The sequence below is a fragment of the Zalophus californianus genome, chromosome 16, assembly GCF_009762305.2.
Source record: "Zalophus californianus isolate mZalCal1 chromosome 16, mZalCal1.pri.v2, whole genome shotgun sequence".
In the NCBI taxonomy this organism is placed as follows: domain Eukaryota; kingdom Metazoa; phylum Chordata; class Mammalia; order Carnivora; family Otariidae; genus Zalophus; species Zalophus californianus.
This window is the reverse complement of record NC_045610.1, coordinates 59384027-59400552: the sequence shown is the minus strand read 5'-3', so window position 1 is coordinate 59400552 and position 16526 is coordinate 59384027. Positions and strand designations below refer to the sequence as shown.

Genomic DNA, 16526 nt, shown 5'->3' with positions numbered 1-16526 from the left:
TCCCTGAGGCGCATCAAGCTCATGGAACCCCCACACGTGCCACTCGGACAGGGCAGTAACAACACCCTCTGAGTTTTTTGGGTGCTTTTCCAATCCCCGGTAGCTGGGGTGAGGAAGCTTTTGCGGTCTCACGTAATTATCTCATTGAAAGCATCTTGAGCCCCATCGTCTGTCCAGCTTTTCCACGTTAGGTAGAGAAAATGTTTGCTCCCAGCCCGTTTCCATTCTGTCCTCTGCTGCTGGAACGTCACGGGAGAGGGCTGCAAAGCCAGCTTGACAGTCTGATCTAAGCTCAGCATGAGTGAGAACGAGGCCCTGGGGCCGGGAGAGCTCTGTGACTCCCAAACCAAATGAGGATTACCTGAGGGGAGGCTGGCCTGGGGTCGCTCAGCGTTGCAGGGTATGGGATCACCCAGGGTTCCTGCATGCTGGTGAAGCATCACCTTGGTCCCAGAAGGTGCCATGGGATCACCGGGTTAAAGCCATGACCATGATGGGACCCGAACACTGACTGCCTGGAAGCCACAGTCCGATGAATGGATGAGCCTGCCTTTGAGGGGGTTATTTTTGTTTCTCCTTTCCAAGGTAGTATTTGTGGCCCGAGTGTCCTAGGTGAGGAAGCGCCCCTTCTCGGCCACACTTGAGCTAAAAGTAGATGTAGGAGATGGACAGCGAGATGAGGTGGAGGGTGAGTCATCGGTGCCCGACGGTCACACCTACACGTCCCCCCGGCAGCAGGATGAAACACCGCGCCCTTTCCCACCTGGGCTGCAGAAGGCTGGGGGCCGCGGTGCTGAAAATGAAACTGCCCTCCAGCCCGCCCCTGGTTCCCTCTGAAGAGGCCATGGGTATCTTCCATCTCCGTGGTACCCAGAGAGCAGGCTGGGGTCCTGGCGGACCCTACCTTTGCTCCCTGCGGATCGCTCTGACACACCTGGACAGTGGTGCCCGGGGACCTGGGACAGCGCCACCTGGAAGAGTGGGGGGCTCCTGGCAGGTTCCCACGGAGCACGGCCGGGCGGCCGTGAGGGTTCCTGATATGCTGGCTGTGTGCACCTTTGTCCTCCTGGAGCACTTCTCGGGTCCTCCCCTGTGGGTCCTCCCTCTCCAAACACTGCATCTTCTAGAACTTTCCATGGGCTTCATGCTTCTGCTCACACATTTGGGGGAAGGCTTCCCTGTTTCCGTCTCATTCTGAATTTACTAGAACCTTTGCGGTTTGGTGCGAGGGTCCTCACACCTGTCCCCTCCGCCACCCAGCCAGGTGCGTGGTCATAGGGGGTGTGACAATATCCAGACCCTCGAGAAATGTACAATAACGGGAGAACGAAGATTTTTAAAAATTGGGGCACAGGGCCCCCTCTCGGGCCTGCAGTGGTTCTTCCAGTCTCCTGCCCCCACCCCCTCCTCTGTAACGTGATGGGGGGTTGACGTGGACACGTGGGCTGCCTCTACAGTTCCGGGAACAGTCCAGGCTGGGCCGCAGGCTGGAGAGGGGTGCCGGCTTGACGGCACATCTCTCTCCGCTTCCGGCTCCAGGAGGCGGCCTTGTTTGATCGGCTGAGCTCCAGGGCGTAGGAGGAGAGGGCACACGTGCCTCCCGGGTTCTCCCCACGTCGGAAGCTGAAGTGTAGGCCCTGGGATCCCAGCCTTTTACATCCCTGGGTCTGCCTGAGAGAGGTCAGCCCACAGGCTGCATGCCTCAGTCCTACACGAGGGCCGGAGCTGCTGCCCTGTCTGTGCTCACAGGCCTGAGCCATGGGCCCGGCCCTCCTGCTTTCACCCCTGCAAGCGGGGCAGCCCAGAGAGGACAGGGCCACCCGACCTCTCCGTGCCCCTTCCCCAGCCGGCGGATGGGCAGGGATTGCAGGGCGCCGGCGGGGGGCGGGTGGCTGGACGTTCCGCCCGCGCCTCTCTGGGCTCCCTCTGCCTCCTGCCCTGCCCCATCCAGCTGCTGCTCCCGCTGCGGGCTCCAGGCTTGGGGTTTGCAGGGCCGAGCTTGGCTGCTCCTCGGGGTCTTGGCGGAGAAAGTGCAGACCAGCAGTTCCTTCCACAAAGCCGCACTGTTCTCAGCAAATCCTCCCAGGATCGGGATGCATTTTTTTCAAGTGATTCAGCAGCACGTGAATGGGAAGGGCCTGAGCCCAAGGCTTCGGGAACCGTGACCAAGGCCTCTGGCATGAGCTCCCGCTGGGCTCACAGGGGGAAGGAAGGGTGGCGGGGCGTGAGTCGGGGGCCTGCCAGGGTCCTGGGGGGCTGGGGCGGGCGGCCGAGCAGCGAGTGCCCCAGCTTTTCTCTGCACAGCTGATGAGCTCTTAAGAGATGTTTCCCTCGTGCTCCCAAGGGGGCCTGAGCCAACGGACAGGAAGTGGAGGTGGGAACGCTGGTCTCCATGGAGACCGGGCATCCAGTGGACAGCAGCTCATGGGAAGGTGCTAGAATCTCCAAAGGCCCAGGGCTGGGGCCACATGCTGTGTGCTGTCCTGTCTCGTGCACCCGGTCACCCTTCCTGCCCCATCCTCAGCCCCCACAGACACAACTGCTCCGAGTGGTGGTGAGTACAGGCCTTTCCAGCCCTGGCCTGAGTCATGCCGGCCAACCTCGCCCTCACCCTGGACAGGCGCAGCCCTGCCCCAGAGCTGGGGACATCCGTCGGCTCCCCGGGATGAGGAGGCTTGCAGGGACCCGAAAGTGGCTTCTGGTCTGTCGGGGCAGCTGCTCAGACAGAGGGAGCCCCTGGTTGCCTTCTACCACCACAGAAAGGTTTTAATTATAAAATGAGCGCCCCCCCCCCCTTCTCAGTTCCTAAAAGAAGTGAATTGGAAGAAGTCGGCTCCCCTGCTGACTGAAAGCGGCCAGGCCCTGACACCAGGGAAGGTTGGCGGGCCCAGGTGTCTGGGGAAAGCCCCGCCCCCGCCGCCCCGGTGTCCACCTTGGGGCACCTGCAAAGGCGCAGCGTGGCCAGACAGTGAGGCCGGAGGGGCAGGTGGGGCTGGATGCTCCCAGGGACGTCTGGGTGCTGAGCCAGCGCTGATGCTACGCATTCCTTGTGACATCTCCCAGGCTGTTGGACCGCACCCCGTTTCGACGTGCGGTTCTGTGGGGAGGGGCGTGGCCTGGAGACCCAGGGGGTCCGAGCGGGCCTGCAGTCCACGTGAGCCTGCTTCTCTTCCTCAATCCCTGTCTGCCCCGTTCCCTGCCCTCCTGCTGGGGAGGTCACCTACCCTGCTCGCGGAGCAAATGCAGGCCCATTGGGGAGGTTCAAAACCATCCTTACTATGCCCCCCAAAGCCCCCTGAGGTGCTGTTGGGGATCCCACGGTAATGGGGGGCAGGGCCCTGAAAATGTGCTCCTTTTGTTACAGCTTTTATAGGGCAAAGCTGCAGCTGTTAACTGCTGGGTGTGTCTGGGTGTAGATGGGGGCTGTGGGGCACCCCCTGGCTTTCCCCAAGTCTGGCCCCGAGGGCTAGTGTCTGGGTGGGATGGGGGCGCCCCAGGGCTGCCCTCAGCCAGACTTTGGACCAGCTCATCAAAACTGAGAGGGGCCTCAGCCAGGTCGACCAGCCATACAGTGTCACCTGTCCACCCAAAAGGGATAAGAAACTCCCAGGCGGCAGCCGCAGGATGTTGTTACAGGTATTAGGGGGGATGTTGGTCGCTCTGTGATCGGAGGGTGTAAATGTCCAGATTCAGGGTGCCCCCTTCTCTGGAGAGCATAGACGAAAGCGGGGAACCCTGCCCCTGTCCCCAAGCCCCCCAGCGGAGTGGAGCCCACCTGGAGTAAGGGGCAGCTGGGTTTCCTCTGAAGGGGTTGGCGTGTAATTCCGCGTGGAGACGAGGAAGTGGACCGAGGGACCCACGGAGGGCGTGTGCAGCCCGGGCAATGCAGTGGCTCCGTTTCCACCTAAGAGATGCCCTTCCTCACGCTCACCCCCATGATGGCACACCGCTGCGTGCCGTGGGCTTGGCTCAACTGCATTCCGGTTACCGTGCAGGGTGACCCCCTCTCGACTGGGGACAGGACAGGAGGGTCTTTGGCAGATGTACTGGCAAGCTGAGGGCCCCATCTCTCCCTCCTACATGAGTGGCACTGGGAACATGCCCCTAGCGGAGGGACCCCAGGGCTGAGAGCAGAACGGAAGAGCAGAGCAGTGCCATCCCTGCGGGCAGCGGTCTCCCTGGGCGACCCTCCCGGGTTCTCGCTGGCGGCTGCAGTCCATGGGCTGGGCTGAGAGGGGACGTGGCCTCTGCTGACATTGAGCCAGCCCTGCCACTCTGAGTCAGTGCACTGGTGAGGCTCAGATGATCCGGGGCTGGATTTTGACCTTGGTGTACTTAGACGAGTGTTTTTTTCCGAACCCCCGAGATTCCCACGTCTCTCCTGGGCAAATGCGTGATTTTTCCCGAAGCCAGAAGCTCAGCCTCAGCTGGTACGGGGGCCTAGGGACTTAGCGTGAGCTGAGTGCAATGAAACAAGGCCATGAAGGTCTCAAAGTCATGTTTTAATATCCACAGCTTTACCTGGCTCTGGAATTGGGAGCCGGTGCCCAGTTGGGAAGCGGTGCCCCATTGGGAAGTGTCCTATTAAGATAAATTCATATACGTAGCAGATGGGATTCCTCCGGAGAGCAGCCAGGCTCACGGCAGAATAGTAAAGACAAGTCAGTGGGTGTGAAATAAATGAACTCCTTAGAGGCAGTTCTCTCTCTGGGTCTGGCTCCCCACAGATTGTGGGGATGGCTTGCTCTTCTCCGTTGCTTCCCCAGGAATGTCCACGGACACAGTAGGACTCACAAGATGTCGGTGGGGTGCAGGCGAGATGATCTGAATCTCTGCCTGGGCTGGTCAAGCGTGCCGCCCCGGTCCCAGGCCAGGCCAGCCCAGGCCGGGCCAGGCCATGTTGCGTACTGAGGACACCCTAGGTTTCCCGAAAGCCCCCTGCTCTTCTCACCCCACCCCACCCCCTGCCCCGGGCAGCAGTGGGACAGTCTGGCCTCCCTGGGTCTTCCCTGGGTGGGCGTCCACTCTCATAGTCTGAACATAGCTTGTGTTCCTTGGATCATCGTCCCCGACCTTGACTCTCCACCCACCCAGCTCTTTTCCATCCCAAATCTGGCTGGGTGTACTGGGGATTGTTTTTGCAGGCTGCTAGCAGGGGGAAGTGACATCATGTGGTGTCCGCGGCCCAAGGGGTGGGGGCAGGGGCTCTGCGGTTGCGTGTGCTTTGAATTAAGTTGACGGCTGTGCGTCCCAGTAGCCAACATCTGGCGGCGAATCCATCAGCCAGTGTATCAGCCTTGATCTCAAACCCAGATGTTGTGTTAACGGCCTAAGGGAAAGAAGAAAAAACAAAATCTGCGCAGCTCAGGGAGAGGCCATCCTTTTTGAGCATAAAGCAGTTAAAACGAGGATCTTTATAAAGCCTCTTGCTCCCGCTGCTGCCTCTGGCTCCTACAGCCAAGGGCAGGCCCGTGGAGCAGAGCTGCTCACTGCCCCGGGGGGGTGGACAGGATGTGGGTTGGTCGCCCACCCCAGGGCCAGACACCCGGCCCAGCACATAGTAGGTGTTCAGCAAACATATGTCCATGCCTGGATTTTAATTTCCTCTCAGACTCTTTGGGTCTCTTTGTTTTTCCCCAGTCCTGGCCTTTAAATGGCCTGGGACTGAGCGGGGCCCATCCTTTACTTAGAGTGGCCTCCACCCCAGAGCTTTGGTGATGCCTGTCTCCTGGGGTGTTGGAAATGCCTTTCTGGAGAGCTCTTGGCCTCCTCCCTGTCTGCTGCTTGGGTTGGAAACAGTGTGCTTCTCTGTTCCCCTGTCCATTGTTTGACTTCTTGCCTGAGTTGGATGCTCCTTGAAGGCTATCTCTGTTTTTCGAAGACCCTCCCTCTCCTTGCCCCTTTCTCCCGTGGGCAGCAGAAGGAGGCCCACGCTTTTAGGATCACTTGAAAGGCAATTCAACCCCGAGCTCCAAGTCTGGCTGCTAAGAAATCCCCACCCTGGCCTCATGCTGGGGGCAGAAGGTTGAGGGTCAGAATGTCTGCAGCCAGAGCTGGCTGAGGTCCACCGAGAGGCCGCCCCAGCCCTCCGTCCCTGTGGGGCCCCTCTGCCTGTTTCCCCCAGAGCTCCTGCCCTCAGCTTGCCTACGGGATCCTCCGGCTTTGTTAAATTTATTTGCTGAAGTTTTGCTTGTGCCCTTCCCCGCCTAGAGTGCTGAGCCCACACAGCCCCTGCTGCCCTGAGCGGGTCCAGGGCATCTCCGTGGACAGATGAAGGCCCAGCATCTCTCCTTCATGTCCGGACGGTGTTGATGCTTTCGGAAGATTGCCATAAAGCTGCTCTTTCTTTCCCTCTCTTGATTCCCTTTCTTTCCTTCACATTATACCTCATTTTGCAGAGTGGGGAGGAGGTTCCCACCCCAAATTCAGAGACCCCGAAGAATTGTGAGCTCTTGTTTTGCATGGACAAGCCCAGCTGGGGTTCCTCCTGGCCCCTGCCCTCCACTTCCCTGCAAGCCGCGGGCAGCCTAGGAGCCAGTTCACATTCTAGTCTCAACCCGCAAGCCTGCCCTGGACCCTGGATGCAACCAGTCCCTTTCCGATAATTTAAAAAAGGAAAGTGTGCCTTTCCGTCGTCTTGAGCTAGACGTGCATTGTGTGCCAGGCCCCGCGTCCCCTACTCCTCACGGCAGCCCGGAGGAGTGCAGGGGCTGGTGGGGGTTGCTCTGCGAGGTCAGGGAATGTCCTTGGCACTACATGGTGGGGAGGGGGCTAGAGCAGGGACTAGCCCAGCGCTGCCCCTCCTGAGTACGGATTCGGACTGCCTAGGAGCCTTAGGGGCTCTTCTAGGACAAAAATGCGCGGAACAGAATGGAACCTGTTCACCGAGAGGAGTGTTGACCGGTTTTCTCCTTGCTACCGGGCTGTTTATTGAGGACCTGTTCTGGGTTAAGCATCGTGTGGGGTAGCGGGCCTCTGAAGAGCAGTTTGGAAAAGCATGCAGGATTGGGCGTACCCTAGGGAAATCCAGCAGCGGCGCTCCTCCGACAACTGCTGTCTCCCTTGGGCGTTGCTGGTTCCTTTGATACCACCAGCCAGCGACCTTGCTGACGCCCAGTGACGCCTGGGGCGTTAATCTGGGACGTTCCGGGATTTGCATCAACACTTCCCCGTGTGGGGGCGCGATAGGGCATAGATGAGGCAGGTAGTGAGAGAGACCGCAGATGGACTCAGCTGGGCTGCCCGGATGCCTGAAGGACAGCCCAGTTCCATCTGGCAAGGACCTAGCGGGCACTGACTGTGGTCAGAACGTAGCCTCTGCCGGGTAGAAGCCCCCTGAGCACACAGGCGTACAGGTGTTTACAACGGGATGGATGACATGTGGAATGTGCCAAGTGCCACAGGAAGACAGGATCTCCCAGAGCAAGGAAAGGGCGATTTTACCTGGGTCTTGAAGGATGCGTAGAAGTTTTCCTGGCAGGGAGGGGTAGATGGCATTCGGGGCAGAAGAGACTTGTCTGTCCAGAGGTGGGGACACCCCTGGGCAGGTTTGGGTTCAAGGGACTCTTGTGGACTGGCGGAACAGCAGGATGGGAGCAGCTGGGGTAACGGAGACAGCCGCTGGCTGACACCAGGTTGCAGAGGGGTGTCCTATTATAGACGAGGGCAGTGGGCGGCTGAGGAAGACGTTTGAGCCCGGAGGGACGCGGCTATAAAAAGTCTGCTGGTGCTGGGGGTGGAGAAGGGTGGGTTCAGGAGGAACCACTGGAAACAGACCCGCTCCCGAGGGCAGAGCCCTCCGTTGTGCGTGGCCCACTGGGTGGCATTTCCTAGATGTGGCTTTGCAGGTTGGGGCCTGGCTTAGCCTGGGAAACAGGAACCTGCGGCTTCTGCCCATCGTGACTCAGCTCCAACAGAAGAAGGCGTAAGAATGGGGTTTGGGCCTGGGCGGGGCGGGGCGTGGGGGTAGGGGCAGGGGAGTGGGCGGGTTGCCCCTGGTGCTGCCTGGGGTTCCGGGGGATGGGCCCAGATGGGATGCACGTGCCCAGGCCTCCCCGCTCTGTTGGGAAGACAGCCCCGGCCAGGGGCTTTCAAGATGTGAGCCGCCCACCTGGGGGTGGGGGACAGAGGCGTCTCTGTGCCTGGCTCCGTCTGTTCCCTCTGGCCCTGTTTTGCTCACATCCACATTAGCATAATACTCGCCCGAGTGACCATGCACAGCTGGGCCGTGGAGGGCAAAGCTTTTAAAGCCATTAAAACAGGCCGTGCCACCAGCTGATAAGCCTCGGAATGAAACGAGGGAGGGCTCTGCCCCAGTGACACGCCAACAGCTGACCCTCACCGAGCCAGGGTGTGGGCTGGGGCCGGGTCCTGGCTTAATTGCTGGTAGGATGCCCTGTGGTGCACAGCCCACGAGCAGCCTCAGGCTCTAGCAAACATTCCAGAACCTTCCCAGCCCGACCTCTTCTCCTCGCCTCCTCTCCTTCATCTTGTGTCGTGGTCTGGGATCATTTTCCTTCCGTTTGGCCTCCTTCCTAGGCACCTGTCCCGTGGGCCTGCCAGTGAGGCCCGTGAATCATTCCTTCGGGGGGCAAAGCGCTCCGACCCTTCCTCTGTCGTGCCCTTGATAGGATATGTGTTGTTGTTATAAAGAATCACCCACAGGACATTTTTCAGGGTCACTTTTAGGACAGATTAGGTGTAGCAGGATAGGCCCTTCAGTTGTAAGACCCCCAAACCTAAATATGATGGGACCTCTCGGGGAGGCAGTTACCCTCAGCCTGAAAAAGCCTGTTTGCCAGTCGGCCATGGATGGAGGCTGGGTGGTGGGAATCTCACCATCCTTCATTATATGATGATGATCGCAGCCCAGTTAATCTGCTTATCTGCTTCCCCAGCCACCAACGAATACACACTGGAGAGAATTTTCAAAAGCCCCCAAGCACTCAAGCATGGCATCCACAAAGAGCTTTCTCAGTGACTACCTCAGGAACCCCGCTGGTCCTGAGAGACCAGGCTTCTGCTTTTGGCTCCTGTCAGCATCCGTGAAAAATCCTGGGACCAGAAGGGGTCTCCGAGCTTCACCTCTTGCCCCTCCTGCTCGGTGTGTGTGGGGTGTGACTTGCTGGCTCATCGTGCCCCTCCCTGGGGCCAGGACAGCACTGTGGGGGCTCTGCTCACCTCTGTGTCTTTGTTTCACAGTGATAAGGGCGAAAGCGGTCAGTGTGAAGGAGGTGGACTCCGGGAATGACATCTACGGCAACCCCATCAAGCGGATTCAGTATGAGATCAAGCAGATAAAGGTAATGGGGACCACCGCTGGGTTGCTCCACTGGGCAGAGCTGTGGGAGGGTCAGGAGCAAGGTTGGGTCCTCCAGAGGCGGGAGACCCTGGGGAGGTGTCCTGCCTTCTCGAGGAATGCTGTGCGGCCGTCCCTGGAGCAGACGCAAGTCTATCCCATTTTCTTTAATCTGTCAGTGGCTGGAAAGTTGTTCCCATTGACTAGGTTATTTCAGAAATGTGTTCTCCTCATTTTGGTGGCTAGTAAATGTGTGGCAGAACCTCAGCATCGTTACGAAGTTGGCCAGAGCTTCCGTGGAACGTTCCGCGGGTGCCCGTCCTTAGCGGAGCTAGTATGAGGCTCGAAGGCAAGAGAGCTCGGTCATTGCGTCTGGGAGCCCTCACTCCCGCAGACTGTGCTGTGGGTTCTAGTCTTGCCTGGTCAGCCTTAAATTCTACAAGGAAGGAGGCCTGTGGGCAGGTGTGGTGGGGGCCAGCTTCCCAAAAGAGGACGTGGGGGAAGAGGTGGAGACCACGGCCTGGCTGGTGGTGGACAGGAGGGTCCGCCAGGTGGGAGAGGGACAGGCAGGCGTGGGGGCTGTGGACCGAGGGGCAAGGGGTGGGGTCAGTTTTCTCAGAACGTTGTTCGTGTTTAAGGGCGTATGGCGAGGAGCCCGTGTTTGAGAGGAGACGGCGCGGGGGAGGCAAGAAGAACGGGACCAGCCCTGGAGGAAAGTGATCGTTGTCAGTAGTCACTACGTTGGTGTTCAGGAGAGAGTCGAGTCTTAGTTTCCAGCTGGAGAGACAGCTTTGTAAAGGCGGGAGTTGTTTCCAGCTGGAGAGACAGCTTTGTAAAGGCGGGAGTTGTCGCTGTCCGTATTTAATTTTGTTACAAAAATAAGAAGCAGGAAATAAATGTTCTCGGAAGGTCAATGAAATGCTTATTCATTGCATCCGTGTCATTTGAGGGGGTGACCTGCTCTCTCAGGGCCTAGGTCTCTGGGAGAGAGAGCGTCTCTGTTCTGGCAACCTCATCGTGGCGGCGTGAAAAGGCAGGACTTAACACCAAAGCAGCGTTTTTGCCCTCAGCGGGAGAGGTCATTTAGCAGAGCGCGTTGTCACCATCGGCCTCACCTTTCCTGGGGCGGGTTGGACCAAGCTCTTGCAAAGCTGGTTTATCGTGACATTGAGATGACCCCGTTGCATTGGGGTTTGCCTGTTGAAACAACCCCCTCCCCTGCAAACCCCCCACTAGCAACCCTGGTTGCTAAATCCTGCAAAACCGCGCAAAATCCGGCAAAAGCCCTCACGAGGTTCCAGCGGACTCACAAGCCTGAGGGCGCCTGCGCTCCGCAGCCTCTGTTCTGTGGTCCTGGAGCATGTGTGTGCTTTCCCCTCTCCACTGCCTCCCTCCCCCCGCACCCCCAGCCTCTGCTGGGCTGCACCCCTGGCCCGGGTGGAGGGCCATCCTCCACGCACACTCACGTCCCCGCCTGTCACTGTCCCCACCCAGTGGGACAGCAGGAACCCTTGGCTGTGGCGGTCTCACTTCCTGCCAAGGTATTGGAACGACGCAACCCCCCCCCCCCCGACCTGGGCAGCAGGTGTGTCCCCCAGTAGATCTGTTGAGACGTCAAACCCCACTGGCCCGTGGAGTCCTATCCATGGCCACGGAGGCAAGGGTGCCTCTCCCATCAAGGAGCCAATGCTTGATCAAAGTTCCTGGCAATCCTCAAAGGCAGTGGTCCTCCATGATGGGTCAGAGTCACCTGGAGATACACAGGCCTCTCCCCGGAGATTCTGATACGGCCTTGTCGGTGGTAGGGAGAGCCCATGTGTTATCGGAGATGGGTGCCTCCCGGGGACCCCGTTGTGCCCGACCTGCTGACAGCTGGTTGGATGTGTCCAGAGAATCTCTCTGCAGTGGGAACGGTCACTTCTAATCCAGCTCCTCGGTTCCTTCTGTCCCCCCTTTTCCATGCTGGGGGTCCCACAGGTGCAGGTTGGGCTGCCCCCCCCCAGGATGTTCTCGGGCGGGGGGACCCCAGACTTCCTTAGCTGTGCAAGCCAGCTCTGCTCACATCTCACCTTCATCTTTCCAGATGTTCAAAGGCCCTGACAAGGACATAGAGTTTATCTACACGGCTCCTTCCTCCGCTGTATGTGGGGTCTCGCTGGACATCGGTGGAAAGAAGGAATATCTCATTGCAGGTGTGTATGTGGACAGGCATGGGCACGTGCTTAGGGACCATCTGGGGCGGTGTCTCCTGGCCTCCAGGGCTATGGCTTGGGAGGAGCCTGAGACACCGCAAGGCCAAGCAGAGCCCTGACCCCGTGAGGCTGTTCGGAAGTCTCCGGGCTTCCCTGCCTCTTCCCGTCCGAGAATTCCTGCTGCGTTCTTGCCTGCCCTCCACATTCCACAACAGTGGAACCCGTGTGACTTGATGGGGAAACACAGTAAGCCAGTATTCATGGGAGACATGAGGTCGGGTGGACACCAAGAGGTGAGAATTTTTGCCTTTTGTTCCTGAAAGGGAGGCTTGTGCCAGACGCTAGAAATGCTCCCTAGGGAACATTTGTGAGTTAGCTCCCAACTTGGGAGGAGACGGGGCATTGGAGGGGACGGCTCCCCTAGTCTGACATTGTATTTTGTTATACAATCCGAATTTAATCATTTAATCAAAATACATTCTGAATGCAAATCTCTGTGACTGGGGGGATTTTCTTCTGCTTGGATTATTTGTACTTTTTCCCCTATCCACTGAGAATATTTAAAAAATCAACACATACTTAGCGGGTGCCCACTAGGTGCCTCGAGCTGTGCCCGGTGTGACAGGCGTTCAGGAGGAGATATCCCGGAGGGAAGGGCGCACACGCTCCCCCTGGGAGGGGGCGCAGGAGAAGAAACTAGAGAAAATAAGACGGGTTTTTTTTTTTTCGGCGGGGGGAGGTACTGTGAGCAGCGAGCGAAAGCTCAGGAGGAAGAGACTGTCTCGGGTGGCAGGGGCACGGATCCAAGGATCCAAGGATTTGGCACTGACCCCAGCTGTGCTGCGCACATGGGGTCCCTGCCGGGGGGAGATGCAATATGGAGTGAGTGGGACAGAGGACATGGCTGTCACCTTTCCTTGGGTAATTCCCCCCTCCCTCCCTTAAAACGCTCTTGCCCGGCGTCTGTGTCCCTGGCTCATCGCTCCATCAGGACTTCTGTCCCTCTCCTTGGGGATGATGAGAGATTTTTTTTTTCTTCTTTGTTGGGCACTTCTGACCTTTCTAAATGTTTTCTCAGGAGCATCCACGATTTTTTAAGTTTTATTGACTATAACTCACACAGCCTACCATTCACCCATTTAAAGGGCGTCATTCAATGGTTTGGGTAATCCATCGGGTTGCAACCACGGCCACGGTCGGAGAACCCTGGACCCTTCCACTCTTCTGCCTCTCCAGCCCCCACTCCTCTCCCCCCAGCTCCAGCAACTGCCAGTCTATTTCTTTTTTGATCCCGTGGGTTTCCCTACTTCAGAGTCCTGTGAATGGAATCGTAGACTCTGTGGTCCTGTGTGTCTTGGCATCCCTCACTCAGCACCGTGTTCAGCATGGCATTTTTTTTTTAGAGTTCAGCCACATAGCGTGAGTCAGAACGCCTCTCCTTTTTATGGCCGAATACTATTTCTTTGACTGGATAGACCACAGTGTGTTCCCCATTTGCCATCTGATGGACACTGGGGTTGTTTCCACCTTTGGGCTCGTATGCGTGATGCTGCTGTCAGCATCCGCCACCAAGTGTTTGCGTGGCTGTGTTTTCATCCCTCTCGGGCCGATGTGTAGGAGTAGAATTTCGGGGCATATGGTGACTATGTTTAATCATTTGAGGAGCTGCCAGACTGTTTTCCAAAGCAGCTGCACCATTTTACATTTGCAATATCTACTATTTTTACGGTAAGAAAAACAAAGTCAACCAGAGAGACAGGTATGGGGACAGAATCACGAAGCAGGGACTTTCCTGACGGTGTTTGTCACCGTGACCTGGGGGAGGGCAAGGCAGGGCAGGTGCACAGAACATGGGGCGCGGGGTGCAGGCGCCCGGGGAGGGCTGGAGACAACCTGGTCCGCATGTGCCGGGGATGGACAGCATCAGTGTTATCTCCTTTTACTACTCCCCTGTATTTGCAAAATTTTCCAAATGACATTTATTGTTTTTATGGTCCGAAAACTAAGCCGTGGAGAGAAGGGAAGGGAGACGAGACCTCCCATGGTTCGGGGAACTTGTTGCCCTAAGGAACCGACGGCTTCCGGTTTTCAGCACCAGGTTGTGTGCTGGTCTCTGGGGAATAAACCCTTAAAAAGGAGCACCTCACCCTTGGTCTCTGGCTTGTCACACCGCCCTCTAGAGGCAGCCGACCAGACTGCAGAGCTGCCAAAGCAGGCACTGATGGGAGGCGGGCCAGGGTCCTCTCCCCGGTGGGCTCCTGGGAGGGAAGGTGGCCTAGGTCTGGGTTCATGCAAACAGCTTCGCCATTTCCCTGTTAATAGAAATAGGATCGCCCTCTTCCTGGCCCTGATGGCCCCGGAAAGCTGCTCATGTGGATTCTGTTCAATCCTTAGAACCCCTGACAATGAAGGCACTGTTATATGGTCCCCATTTTACAGATGAGGAAAATGGAGGAGTAGAGAGATGAACAATGTGCCCCAGGTCCGGTGGTGTGTGCCTGAACTTTCACACGTGCACTTTCCCAGGCCGATTGTTAAATTCTGGTTGATGTCTCATTGGTACCTTGAAATCAGGGCATGAGCACCTGCAGCAGATTTTGGCAGATGCCGGGCGCCGCAGCTCTTTCTCCCCGGCGGGGGGGAGCCAGTTGTTAGGCATTTCTCAGCACACCCGTGCCTGGGCCGCACTGCCGGGCATGTCTTCCTGACTCCCAGGCCCGTGGCACTCTGCTTCTTCGTTTGTGTGGTCCAGGTTTTAGCAGTCTTGCCGCCCTAGCTGCTTAGAAAGTGTGGGTCCAGAGCAAGAGCTGAGGACGGAGGCTGCATACGGCAGCTTGGTGGTGATTATCTTGCGAGTGGTTGCTTTGTGTTATTTCGGGGGACATGGTAAGAGAATCTCTTTATCTATTTTGCTCAGCCTCTTTTCTGGAAGGAAAAGGCTTCTGTGTCCAAATGAAGCATCGTGAGTTAAAGGCAGAGAGCCTGATCATCTCCGTTACTCTGCTAATGTTGATACTGTCTTGCAGAAGCTCACTCGTTCATATTTGCCATCAGAGGTCATTTATCACGTCACATGTATGTGTCCTGCTCTGTTCCTACACACGGGCCCATTAAACTGTTCCCAGTCTGAACTAGAAGACAGTTCTCCAAGTAACTGTAGCGCACATCTGCTAGGCGAGCTACAGCCGAAACCATCCAAACTGTAGCTCCATTTGTAATAAAAATGAAGAAGATACATTTTGTTTGAAGATACAACTGCTTGTAACTGTGTGCCTATCATCTTCCACTGTTTCACGTTAAATACCGGAAGCAAGCAAGTGACACGGGGCACGTTTGAGTTTCCTAACTGGCCCTGGAGTCTAAGATCCACAGAAGGCATGTCCAGCAGGGGCCGGCGCACCCGTTACAGGGGGACCTTGCTGAGCTGACTTCTTTCCCCAGCCCAGTGAGATGGCTCTGGGTCAAATCTGGTGTTTACTTTCTGAGCACAGACTCTCCATCTTGTTGTCCTGGAGTCAGGATGGGCCACCCAGAAATCACGGGGCACAGTAAACCACTCAGCCACGGCTGGCAGCAGCCCCAGGAGTGACCGCATGGCCCGAGGCAGCCCACCTCCTCATGGGCTGATGACTCAAGTTCACATGTTGAGCTGGGCACCAGGAGACGCTCATGTTCAGGAACTGTAATAGAACTGGCCCTATAATTTTCTTCTGCAGTGTTCTCCTCCAAGAGGAAAAAGAAATCTACAGCCCTCAGTTACAAATTTTAATTAATTCCTGTTTTTCTCTCCAAGAAAGACTGTGCATTTTTCCAAGGCAGACATAGGAAGATGGTGTAACAGATGTTCACATGGTGCGTGCCCAACCAAGTCTTAATAACTGGACCTGTACAGAAAGGGTGTCCTTTGGAATATTCTGAGATGCTGTCATTTATACGTGACATCCGAGGTAAACAGGAACCCTGTAGCAAGGGCCATGGAAGACACACAGTTTGCATGGCATCTCCGTGTCCTTCCATGTCCTACTCTCGGCGGGAGCTTGGATTGGTGATGAAAAGATCCACGGCAAAAAAAGGTAGATGATGAAGCAAACTGTTGGAACAAATACCCCTGTCGTCAGTAAACATTCACTGAGCAATTACTACGTGCGAGGAACTGCAGATAAAAAAAGGATTCAGACTGAACTTTTACCTTTCATGCTTATGATCTGGTTAAGGAGCAGGAGGCATAAGAAAGGCAAAGACCAACAGGAAGCAGGACATGGATGGCAGCCTGGTGAGGCGGCCGACGTCACTGTAGGCGTTTGGAGGGCGGAGCCAGCACGAGCCCCGCCCCTCTGTCAAGCACGAGGCGGGGCCAGAGGAGGGCTGCTGTCCATATATACCTGCTCTGGCCGTACGTTCTGGAAGGAAGGAGGAGACCAGAATGTGTTACTTGTCATCTGTCCATTTCCGGGCCTTCCCCCCCCCCCCCCCCGCCCTCAGCTACTCTGAACTCATAGAAAAGGGCTATACAGTTCTTAAACAAAGAAAAAGCCAAATACTTATTTTGGAAGTATTCAGCGCCACTTCTCTTTCATTAGTTGTTAGGATTCAGAATAAATGCTACAGTAGCAATCCTGCTCCTTGGTCTTTTTATTCACCTGGAATGTCATTCAAGTCCGAACAAACACAAGGGAAAACAGAGCTCCCAAAGGTAAGGGGAGTTGTTAAAACGGAAGAGAGAGCATCAGAATTCACATCCAGGGGGTGCCTCCTGCGACCTGCCTGACACACAGGATGTCCCCGTGCCCGCTCGTAGCCTCAGGCCAGCCGACCCGCGTTTCCCCTGGCCAGAGATCGCGGTGTGATTGATTCGCCACAGGGGTGCATTATTAGCACACAAGCGGCATTATTCACTGAACTCTGTTTCTATTAGTGGATTCTCCACGGTCCGTGCTGTGCCTGAGATCATTAGGTTGGATGTCCCGGAGCTTTGTCAAGTGGGGTGCAGCCCGAGGCTCCTGTCTGCCCCTCGGTGAGCCTCCCGCTGCGGCTCC

The 16526-nt window shown here is 56.8% G+C and overlaps 1 protein-coding gene across 1 annotated transcript in view; it reads left to right on the top strand.

The window, feature by feature from the left end:
* The window catches only part of TIMP2 (TIMP metallopeptidase inhibitor 2), a 43815-nt gene that overhangs the window by 21301 nt on the left and 5988 nt on the right, over positions 1-16526 (top strand). The window contains exons 2-3 of the mRNA XM_027626259.2: positions 9202-9302; positions 11382-11490. Of these exons, the coding sequence (XP_027482060.1) occupies positions 9202-9302; positions 11382-11490 (210 nt within the window). The remainder of the gene's footprint in view (positions 1-9201; positions 9303-11381; positions 11491-16526) is intronic.